General features: G+C 46.1%; 1 protein-coding gene across 1 annotated transcript; it reads right to left on the bottom strand.

Annotated features, from left to right (window-relative positions):
- Window positions 1-4,362: 4,362 nt before the first annotated feature.
- Window positions 4,363-7,692, bottom strand: DUSP13A (dual specificity phosphatase 13A). Its single transcript, XM_075109645.1, has 3 exons — window positions 7,457-7,692; window positions 6,955-7,172; window positions 4,363-5,844 (listed from the first exon to the last, which is right to left on the bottom strand). The coding sequence occupies exons 1-3, from the start codon at window positions 7,615-7,617 to the stop codon at window positions 5,645-5,647; spliced, it is 579 nt and encodes a 192-aa protein (XP_074965746.1). The 5' UTR covers window positions 7,618-7,692; the 3' UTR covers window positions 4,363-5,644.
- Between the last annotated feature and the right edge of the window lie 3,775 nt (window positions 7,693-11,467).

Genomic DNA, 11,467 nt, shown 5'->3' with positions numbered 1-11,467 from the left:
GCACCTCAGAAAGAAGCCATGAAGCCTTATTCTCAGGTTTGTTCATAGTTGTGTTACTGATGTTGGCAGAATAAAGAGCTTTCCATTTATAGCACTTTATAAACTTCCAGTTTCACTGATCACACCCAGTAACTCTGTATTTAAACTCAGTATTAGAAATCAGCTGTTGCATTAGCAAACAAACCTGTTTACATCTTTATTCCTCTAGATGAATGTTCTCCAAATGCATCTTTTCCTTACTACGTGTACACACGGTTGTTATCTACACGTTTTTGCCCACCATTTTTTTCAGGAGATAGAATGCAATTGAAAATAAACACGCAAGAACAATTTGGAACATATATTCTCACAGGTTTTAAAAGGAGGTCTTAAAACTGGTTTTAGAATAATGTCTAAAAGCAAATGGCGGTGTTAAGACATTATGATTTCAGTGATTTTTATGGAGTCTCAAATCTTTGCTTTTACTCCCTGTTTGGCTCAATTCTGCAAATCCTTATTTCTCCAAATGGTTCTAATAAAGTAAAACAGTTGATTTCCAAGTACGGTTATGAGGTTTAACTGGAAAGGCAAAGGCTGGTTTCCCGCTCTCGCCACCAAAGCAGTTCGGCGCAGTACTGCGTCTGGTGCTGGCTTCTGCCTTTCCCCACCCAGGGCCCGGCCAGCACAGCCGTGCTCCTGGCTGCGCACTGGTGGGCACTGGTGGGCAGCCACCCGCTCTGCACAGGCCTCATCTGCGGTGTGTCATGCTTCTGATTAGAAACGCGGTGAGATTAGGAAGCAGGCTGCAATTCGTAAGCTGTGTTTAGAAAATCTGGGTTTATTTCTCCAGCGTCATCTAGCTCATTTTCAGGCTTTCCTTTTTCGTAGCTAAAAGAACGTCCACTTTTAGCTGTGATCAATGGGCAGTTAGCCAAAGGATCGTTAGTTCCTCCTGCTTCTCTCGTTTAGGAATTATTGTAATTGTACTTTCCAGATATTTCAACAAGTTTGCAACCTGCTGGTGGCGGGAGGAACTTGTTCTGGTATAACACTGGGCACTAGGCAAGTAGAGCGCAGATGACCGCGTGCTTTCCCCATGCCCCAGAGTGAAACAACCATCTGCACAGGTTTGAGAAATAAACAGTGAGGTCTGCTGTCGTTCAGAATATCCATATTTTTTTGTCAGAAATTTCAACTGCAAAACAAGTTGTCATACAAACAGCAAAAGTTAGAATACTTCTTTTTAATGTGAACATTTCCATGCTAGTTAAAAATAAACTGAGAAAGGTAAAAACCAATCGTAGCTCAATTTTGAGGCTACTCAGGATCATGAGTCTGTCGTGTGCTTTATATGGTAACTGTTGCAGCATTTATAAAATCTATATGTTGAATAATTATAAAATAATGCAAAGCAATAAAGAGAGTCTTGTTCTCTTTTTAATTAATTTTATTCTGTTCTGTAGGTTCCTTCTTTACGGGACAGTCCTTTTGCTTTCCTCTGTGCTAATCCTAAGTCTATTTCAAGGCAATGAAGTTTAACCACGCTAAATAAAGTAGTTGGACAGCCTATGTTAACAAGCACTGTCTTCCCCAGCCCTGCAGAACAGCTCAGCCTCAAATAACACTTACATATTGCCTATGTAGAGATTAGGCCACTCTTCACCCACGTGATTTAATTCCACCTTGCAGCTGTCCCGAATATCTGGCTGTTCCCGGGCCGGGGCGGTGCCAGGCTCGGGCACTCCTGGGCTGATGGGGTCTGACCCTCTGCAGGCGCTGAGCCCTCCGGCGGCCACACGCAGATTTGGGCCGGGGGGAGCCAGCTGGGTGCTGCTGCAGAATCCACCGGGGAGATTTTCCGCTGAAGCGTGCTCTTTGCTGCCGCTTGATGTTCCCAAGCAGGTGGCCGTCCCTAAATACGGCACGCGCCTCGACGCCTCCCTGGATTAGCTCAGCGCTACGTCCCTGAGGGAACAGGGAACAGCCACAGAAATGAAAAGCCTGCATTAAGCGAATCTTATGCAAAAAACCACCCTGCTACTGCCCTCCCCATGTAAGCTATATTGCTGTGCCTGCCAGCACAGAGCTTGCCTCGTGAAAGACATGTCGGTCAACGCAACCGAGACACCATCCCAGGTGCCTCATGTGACCCAGTTCTAATAATAAACTACCGGGAAAGGGGATGGCTCACACTAGGGGCCAGTTCAAAATAAAGACCATGAGAGCAGCTGTCTGGGCCTCACCAAAGGTCCATCGAGCCCGCTACCCTGCACCTGACTGTGGCTGTAAGCGGATGCCTCCAGAACACACAAGCATGAATTATACCGCTTTCTAACACTCTCCCAGCTGGCTGCAGCTCATGAGCTTACAGCTCTGGATGGAGTTTCAAGTATTTGTAACCCTGAATGGATTTTTCTTCCATAAAGCTTTCCAGTTACCCCCTGAACATTTACAGGCTTTTATCCTCTGCAGCATCCTGTGGCAAGGCGTTACACAAGCTCCCCTAAACCCCTCGCTCTTGTTTCAGACCTGGCTTCTACAGACTTCATCTGATGCTCTCAGTTCTTCTACTGGAAAATAAAATGAAGGGAAGTTTCCGCTGGAATTTTACACGGCACCCTTCAGGTGACACTGGGGTTTTGTGATTGCTTTAAGCAGATTTAAGTCTGCCACAGATGGGGCAGTTCCTTTCACCGTGCTCTCTGCTGACAGGCACACGCTTGCAGCCTCGGCTGAGCCGGCGCTAGCCCACATGACCCACTTGGTAAGGTGTCTTAAAAGAACAAGAAATTGGTTTTCATATCATCTTTAAAGGAGGTCTAACTCTTCTTTCTGGAATAGTCCTTTCCCACAGGAGGAGCTTGTTCCTGAGCTGTACGCACTCCGCTGTGGGCTTCATCAGATGCATCCTTCAGCTAAATACTAAAAAAAAAACTACTTGAAAAGGGATAAAGAAATTAACAACAGATTGAGGAGAGACTCCATGGTATGATAAGGCACGCCTGGGGCAGGAAGGTCTGTGTGCCTCAGAGGAGATGGAAGGTAATCGGCTCCTCGTCCGGCTGGCAGCCGCTGCGGGCTCCCGGCAGGGTACGCGGCACCGCTGTGTGAGCCTAGGTGCTCTGCCCGGCTTACCTGTAGGTACTTCAGTGTCTTTCACAACGGGACCCTCCCTCAGTTAGGAGTTAACATTCAGGGCCTTCAGTCTGCCGTGTTGTGCAGGCCCTGCTGACAGACGTGCGGTTTCTGAACAAAGTGCCACTGGCGAGGCAGTATTTTCCTTTTGTTTCGGTTCCTTAGCCTAACTTGCCAGAGCAATGTTTGAAATACAAGTTTTCCTGCTGACAGTGGAAAACAGTGAAGCACTAATGTCATGTCCCATCATGACCTGCAGTACGGATAGTGTCAGTGACAAGTGAGAGGTCTCTTCTCCTTCTAGCGCAGCACGGCAGACCGTCCGTTCCGTTTTATGATGTTATAGGACTAACTCTGTCACTTTTGCTCATGCTGACTGGAATCTTTTCCCCTGAGCAGACCTGGAGCCAAAGCTAAGCTGCGTATAAGGAAGGGAGCAATACGGGCAGGCAGGAAATATAGGCAGTGCTAACTCTGCAGATTTAACACACTTCTGTGATTTGCCAGTGCCCTTGAAAAGAGCTTCTAACTAATTCATTCCCTCCACTGGGGTAAGTTAGTCTTGCTGTGCAGGATCACTACCATCTCATCGGTGGCATGGACGCCGTACTGACTCAGCGTCGCTCTGTGCTCTTCTCTTCTCTGCCCAGGAGAAACAATGCTCTCCCAGGATGAGCAGTAGCTCCGAGAGCAGGTACTAATTTACAACAGGAGCAGCTTTCACAGCTGTGGCTTTGCGGGACAGATGTTCAGGGGCACGCAAAGCATTATCCTGATGGGAGGCTCCATTAATCTTGCTCACATGTGTCTAATTTTGCCCAGCCTAAAGCCATTAAGATGCATTATTTCACTCACATGAATTTCAGATTTTTCAATGCCATGTCTTCAAATGTTTCCAGACTAAAATCTACTGCAACGTGACTGAAGTATAAATTATAATGAAATATTAACTCATATAAATCCCTATTAATTCTAATGGAGAACTTCAAAGCAAACCCAGCTCCTCCTCCACCACTCTGCTGCTTTGTGAGGTATAAAGATCGTCCCAGCACCGTTGGATTTTAAATGTGATTTTCTATTTGATCTTTTTACACTACAGTGTCTTCCCTTTCTCTCTTCACTGGAGCTCTTGGGCAAGATTTTGGAAAATCTGAACAGACATTTGCACAGACCTCTGAAAGGATCTTAAATATGCTTATTTTGCAAAGCATTTGTGTACACTGAAATAGGGAGGGATGTCTACATTCCCATAAGTGCTAGGTAGAATCAGCATTTGTGTCAGAACCTCTCCAAGAATTACGGAGGATACGGGGGTCTGGGAAGGAAGCGGTTCAACCCACAAGTCAACACTACTTAAGTCTTCTAATAACCTTGCAAGTCTCTTCCAGCAGAGAAGAAAATGATCAGAAGTGGTGCTTCAAATGCTAACAAGCAAGCAGAAATGTATTTACTTAATCTGGCAGGGAAGGTTTATAAGGTCAGCTAATCAATAAATCAAACCAGTAGCACAGGGCAAAAATAGATTCGATTATTGCTTCATGGTTCACTGCAAGGCAACAAGATAATTTTCAGGCAGAGTGGTAGCATGAATTTCAAATGCTGTGGCTGTAATAAAAATCATATTGGTGTAAGTACCGATTAACTGGTGATAGGAAAAGTGACACCCTCAAAACAGCTTAAAACGAATTTGTAACAATTAAGCCTAGCCATTGATGTAAGCTAGCTAAGTTCCTACCTGCTGTTAAACCAGAGATGATTCAAAGCCACTTACTCAGAACTGATTTGGGATAATTTGGAGGGAGAGTGAACTGATGAACTCAAGCTTACAAAATGGTTTGAAGGTCTGACATGGTTTTTTTTTATGTCCTCAATATACTCCATAATATACATTATCTTGCCGAAAATATATTTACACTAGGAAAGGTTTGTGGGTTTGCTGACCCAGAGACTGCAGAGAGCGCTGCACAGAAGTTTGTTCTGCTGGTGTGGGGTCTCCAGGCTGTCACAGTTTTCTGTAGCGCTGCAATGTTTAGCAGACCAGTGAAAGAGGAATGTTTCTGTAGCGGTGCCTGGGCTCCTAAGAAATTGCCCTCACCACATCACCAGCCCTAAAACACAAAAAGCTTTTCTTATGAGAACTGTAACCAAATGAGGAAGCTGGTCAAGTTACACTCCCAAGTAAGGGGGACTCAAGCTTACTGTACTGCTAGGTGCAATTATTGAACTTGCCTCTGGCATTAGCACAAACCAGGAACGCACTCAGTCCATCTCAACCAGAGGAGTCATCTGATAGCACCACGCTAGGTGCAGCAGCTCTGCAGCGCACAGTCCTTACGGTGCTCATGTTGACTGCGCTGGTCTTGGAGAAATTGAGCTATCAAAATTAATCCGTCTACAGTTCTGTTGACTTTTTTCTTTGATGCACAATTTTCTTCATTTTTTCAACATGCGTTGATCATAGGAAGCTGTATGTGCACAATGGCTGTGAAGGCTGAAACTCAGAACAGTGAAGGTAAATGGGTTTGCCCTTTCAGCCGTCCTTTTTTTGCCGTAGCTGAACATCCAAATTTCGCAGGTGTTTCAGAAAGCCACGATTGGGTGAAATCCATCGATGTTGCTTCACTGTTTTGATGGCTTCAACCAACGAGAGGTGGTGATTTATCATCAGATATGCTAGGACTAGGGAAGCTGACCTGCTTACTCCAACTGCACAATGTACCAGAATTTTTGCTGATTAAAAAAAAAATTAAAAAATAATTATAACCATAGAAGAGAAGCAGCAGATGAATTTTAATTTAAAGGGAAGGCAAACCCTTTGTGCCTTCTCCAGCTTGCTCAGAGTAACACCGCAGACATGATGTATTTCTCACCCTTCTGACAGATCACGTGCACTGCTAACAATTAAGTCTGATTTGCAATTGTTACACTCACTTGTATGAGAAGTGCCATGAGATCCCAATCTGATCTCAGAAACTCTGGTAAATCAAAGAAAAGCCTGTAATGAGAGTTGTTCTGTAATGAGGGAGAGTAATTAAGTTGTTTTGTTGTGAGCAAGAGGAAAATCAGACCCACTGGTTTCAGAGGGGCTTACTTAGGTGAAGAATGCTAGAATCTGGCCTGAAAGGATGGCACTAACACATTAGCCACCAAGAAAAACGACTGGCCTAGTACCATTGCATAATAAGGCAATTTGCTGCACCTGTAATTCTCTTTCGAAGGCAGAACCTGGGATACAGATTGAGACAGCTCCATTAACGCCAGTTTACTCATGCTAAGAAATGGTCTTTCATGTAATACAGGTTAATTAGTATTTTATTGCACCAGTGCCAAGAAGCTCAGTCTCCTGTTCAACATGCTATAAATCTCCTTGGGGGCACAGCCCTGCAGGCCTGGTTCACACGAGAAGCTCATCTGCAATATATGAGCCTCTCCATGCAGTTGGCGGCCGTAGAAACCAGGACTTTTGTCTCTTTATTAATTTGTTCTTAAAAATGAAGCTGCCATGAGAGGGTCTCAAGAGAAGGTGTCCATTTTAAATGTATGGGTTTCCTTCTCCCTTTTTGAACCAGCCTTTCCTTCCAGATATTTTTCTCCCTACTCTGTCTCTTCTCCTCTCTGCCCTGGTCTCTCTCCTGCACTGGTCATCTTTTTTCTCATATCAGCTTTTTGGGACCTAGTCAGAGCTACACGCACGCACCCAGCGCTCCCTCCTCCCACCGCACAGGTGACCAGCGGCTGGCCGGAGACCATGGACCGACTTGTCCACCACCACTTGTGGGGCCAACCTGTTACAAGGGGCTACCAACTCACATGGAAATGCGACCAACGATAATTTCATACCTCCTGGCGTGTTCAGGGCATTGTGGATAAACTGTGCTGCAGAGAAAAAGAACTGGCTTATATCAAAGCCTGGGAGGTCATGGGCTGGTACACCGTAGTAATGAATGGTCGCTCCGTAGAAGTCCTGGCCTCCGTGGCTGTACGCCGTGCCGTGGGCAGCATTTAACACATGGGTCACGCCCATCTTCCACAGAACAAATCTGTTGTGAGCTGTAACTCTAAGGAAAAGACAAATTGAGATGGGTGCAGAGATATTTGTGGAGCAGGAGACACTCTGATTGCATCTCCCAAGCCATTTGCTAGAGCCTCAGCCCATGCATTGCTTCTGAGGGCTAACCGAGAAGCAAGTACCAGCTTAGGCATAATTTTATCTCAGAAACTGCACTGCCTGCAGTGTAAAAGGCATCAATTAGCAAAACCATGACCTGTTTAAAGCCACACTATGCTATCAGGCATGCTAACAGAACGTATGGCAGAGGTGTGTCCATACAGCTGTACTTACAGGTCTCCTAAGAAGAGATTAGGCCACACTTCATCAACATGGTTGCAAGAGGACCGCCCCGTGTTCAGGAGCTGCTCGATTTCTTTAAGGGAGGGGACATCTCCCGTGCATGCCCCAGCGCCTGCGGGTTCCTGGGGGCCCAGCGCCTCCGCCCCAGACATGCCAAGAGCCGGGGCAGCCCCCGCTCCCCGCGGCCAGAGGCACGGCGCTGTGCGCTGGGGTGCTGCCAGCCCCGACGGCGGTCACGAGGCAGGCGGGAGATGGGCTGGGGCAGGTGCTGGGCAGCAGCTCCCGCCGCCAAGCCAGGCCGCCCCCCGTGCTGCAGCATACCCCGAACTCCTGCCCAGGGCTGGCCGCTCGCCTCTGCATTGCCCTGACAGACACAGCCAGTTGAAAAAGAATGCATGTACCGAACCGAGCCTTACTGGTTCCTTACTGGTTCCAGTTGGCTCCCCAGAGCTGGGGGTGTCAGCCACATGCGGCAGCAGCCCCCTGCCCGCAGGACGCCCGTCAAGAGACGGCCGTGACTGCCCTCAGCAGTGTCCTCGGCGCAGCAGCAGCAGTCAGCTGCATCTGCTGGTTCATTATGAGTGCTTAAAGCCCAATAAAGGAAAAACAGAAACCTGTCCGGTGCAAGAGGAATGGCGACTAGCTCCCAGGAACAACTGTCTCACCGTTACTTTGAGGTGCTTAAAAACAGAGCCGTGGAAGGGTCAGAAATGCACCAACACACCCTGCCAACATGGTCCCCTGGAGGTTAAACACCAAGTGGATGATGATCTCTTGCCTATCACCAATAATCTAGAGAAATGTATTTCTTGAAGCTACTGTTTTTTCACCAAGTAAAATGATCTGAGCCTAACTGTATGTGTATGTTTAATCTCTTCTATTGCAGTCACTGTTTTCGCCAATGTGTTAATACAATACACCTGCCACATATTGTATGATACCTCCTGCTGCTGAAAAGAGAACAAAGAATGTGAGTATAATGGTTGTCAGGTGAAACTTGTAAGCCACTGAGTTAATTTATATAGGAAGGTCTGGTGAGCCACATGTTGGGGAGCTATCCTGTCAAACTGCAATAGCGGTGGGTCCTTTCAAGTGCGGCAGTGCCTGTGCTTCTGGTCTGCGGGGCGCGTGACTCCTGGCAGGGGGCTGCGAAGCTGTCGGTGATGGAGCAACAGGGCAAAACATGAGAAATGCTGGTGCTTTTTGTAAGCCTGGAAGCTGACATGCAGAGCACAGACTCTACCAAAGGAGTCCAGAAGAGAAAGCAACCTCAGAGAAGCTTGCTGCTGATATCATCCCCTGTAGAAAAAGGGCACTGAATGGAAGGAACCCTTGCTCAGGTCTGAACCACCTTTATTCCACATGCACTGATTCACTGTGATGGGGAGAGGGTTTGCTTTATTTTATTTTATCAAGAGTCTTATCATGAAGAGCTGTTTGAAACCATGTATTAAAGTCTGGGCTAATTAACTGGGCTTAGGAGTACTCAGGTTGAGAGGTCACCCTAACACAAGGCAATAATTTCCAGTATCAGAGGGCTGAAATTGTATGCAGGAGAAAACAATGTGACTTTGTTTAGAGTCTTTCATGAAACAGAAATTGTTAAAATTCTGTGGATTTAGAGAAGAAACTGTTTTAAGAGCCTCCTGTATAAAAAGAGACTGTTCATTCCCATTGCCATATATGTTCTGGCCTAAAAGGTGAAATAAGAGAAACTGCAAGCACCAGTGCTGCAGTACTTATTTAGAGGGGCCGAGGGACATGCAGCCAAGCTCTGCTGTGAGGGGTGCAACTGGCTGGCCAGATCCAGCGGAGGAGAGACCTGCAAAAATGGGTAAAGTTATACTGCAAGCACTACATACATGTCCTTAATACGTTACTTTTTTCTCTGTTTTGTTCTTCTTTTTTTCCTTTGGTAAACTAGTGCTTTTTAAGCTGATTGATTTGTGCTCATGAATGAGGAAAACTAACTGACCGAGCAGGTATAAGTTTAATTTAGTTTACTTTTCTCACGCTTCTGGGTGGAGGCTCAAGCTGAGGCTTTACTAGCAGGTTTTTTTAAAACGTAAACCCAGATCTTTTGTTGCTAATCAAGTTCTGTCAGAAATGTGACACTCATGTTTAATCCTGGCCTTTTCAGCTGCAAAACTTTCATTGGCCTCTACCTCAAACGCAGCGACTGAGAATTCAGTTTATCTGCGGCTTGAAAGCTTTCAAGTAGAGAAACCCGAACTCCAGAAGAATGATCTCCAAGCCCTGTGTGCCTCCAACATTTGTATGGCATACCTCCATTTGCTTCAAAATGCTGACCTTCCACACCTAGCATCTTCTAAACCTGTAATAGTCTGTAAGCATGACTTTGGTAAAGCTGTGTTACTGACTTCCTCCCCCCGCCCCCAGGAGCTGTCTTTGAAACAAACAGGAGACACAAATCTGGCTTTCAGACCAGCTCTGTTATGCATTAACCCACAGGTGTAACCTCACTAGAAAGAATCCCAGGCTGGGAGGGACCTCAGGGATCATCATCTAGTCCAACCTTTCTAGGAGGAGCACAGTCTAGACAAGATGGCCCAGCACCCTGTCCAGCCGACTCTTAAAGGTGTCCAACATGGCCGAGTCGACCCCTTCCCTGGGGAGATTATTCCAATGGTGACTGTCCTCACTGTGAAAAATTTTCCTCTCGTGTCCAACCAGAATCTCCCCAAAAGCAACTTGTGTCCATCCCCCCTTGTCCTCTCCTTGTAAAAAGGGAGTCTCCATCTTCCTTCGTAGCTACGAATAAGACCACCTCTTCCCTTGTCTGCCATTCTGCCCACAGCACTGGGCTTGGATGTCTCGGAATATACCTCTCCTTCCATGTGTTTACACAGGATTTAGCTATCAGGTCTGTGGGTCAATGCAGGACAGTCAGGCTCTTCTTTACTGAGACATACCTTGACATGAAACCCCCAAGACGCTGGAGAGCCTTCTCAGCAGAAGTCCTTCCCTAAGTGAAGCTGAAGGCTTTGTTATATCATCCCCTTGCTCTTGGAGCACCTTATTTTGTCCTTGTGTTAACATTCAGGGAAAGGCCATAATGCTCTGACTTTGTGAAGGATTGTTGTATTTAGTTTATATGAAAGTACCCTGAATGCAAAAAATGGAAAGCATGAACTTAGCTTTGTCCTCAAATCTGGCAGGACATTCCTTCCAGATGTAACCTCTTGTCCGGATGGGTTTGGCTCTCCACCGCTTTTCTTTGTTCTTGGCCCTTCTGAAGCTACTAAGGATGGATGTAAAAAGCAACAAACTGATATATGGCCACACTGAGTAGAGGCAAAATCAGCTGTCTGTGCAGTAGGGACTTCGAGATTGCAAGAAATTTGGACCTTGTCCTGAGTACTGGGATGGTGGGCAGCTCTAAGCCAAACATCTGTGTGCAATTACATATGATCTTGAAATAGCTGCTGTTTCAGTTGAAATTAATGTGTGATTAATTTTGGAACACCCAACAGAAGGCGCCCTTTTAATCAGTGGACTATGCCTTTGTGATTACTTTGTAGGTAGTACTTGGTGCAATAATCTAAATCAAACATTCCCTGGGTATTACCCTATGAGGTGGCAAAAGTGTAAATGGCCATGGAGTGCTCTAGTAGCACGCACCGTGCCATCACCAGGAAAACACGCAGCGGTCAAACCCAGGACGTTCGTGGAGGCTCCACTATTGGAAATACTGCTACAAGCACTGACGTTGTGTCTGTGACACCGTTCCATCTCTCTAGTGAAAACTGGGCAAAATTAAACTCCGTTCACATATCCTGAAAGAAGAAAGTTTTTATAGTGGAAACATGACAGCATGGAAGTTCAGCTAGCTGTGATTCTATAGATACAGTCGCCTCCAACTGCAAAAGATCTACTCCTTTCACTCATCAGCCTGGTTTGGGGATGTGAGTTTTGGGATGGTTAGCTATTGGAGAAGAACTGAACTAACTGAACACTGGTACATTTAGGTCAATACTAAGT

This window comes from Phalacrocorax aristotelis, chromosome 14 (genome assembly GCF_949628215.1).
Source record: "Phalacrocorax aristotelis chromosome 14, bGulAri2.1, whole genome shotgun sequence".
NCBI lineage: Eukaryota > Metazoa > Chordata > Aves > Suliformes > Phalacrocoracidae > Phalacrocorax > Phalacrocorax aristotelis.
The sequence above is the reverse complement of the archived record's forward strand: the minus strand, read 5'-3'. Positions and strand labels throughout refer to the sequence as shown.

Bases quoted from the DNA above. Each gene is read 5' to 3' on its own strand.
- DUSP13A (XM_075109645.1), bottom strand. From the start codon at position 7,617: ATGTCTGGGGCGGAGGCGCTGGGCCCCCAGGAACCCGCAGGCGCTGGG. The intron at 7,173-7,456 runs GTAAGTACAGCT...TCTTTTCCTTAG, and splicing joins AATCTCTTCTTAGGAGACCT to AGTTACAGCTCACAACAGAT. The intron at 5,845-6,954 runs GTATGAAATTAT...TTTTTTAATCAG, and splicing joins TGCCCTGAACACGCCAGGAG to CAAAAATTCTGGTACATTGT.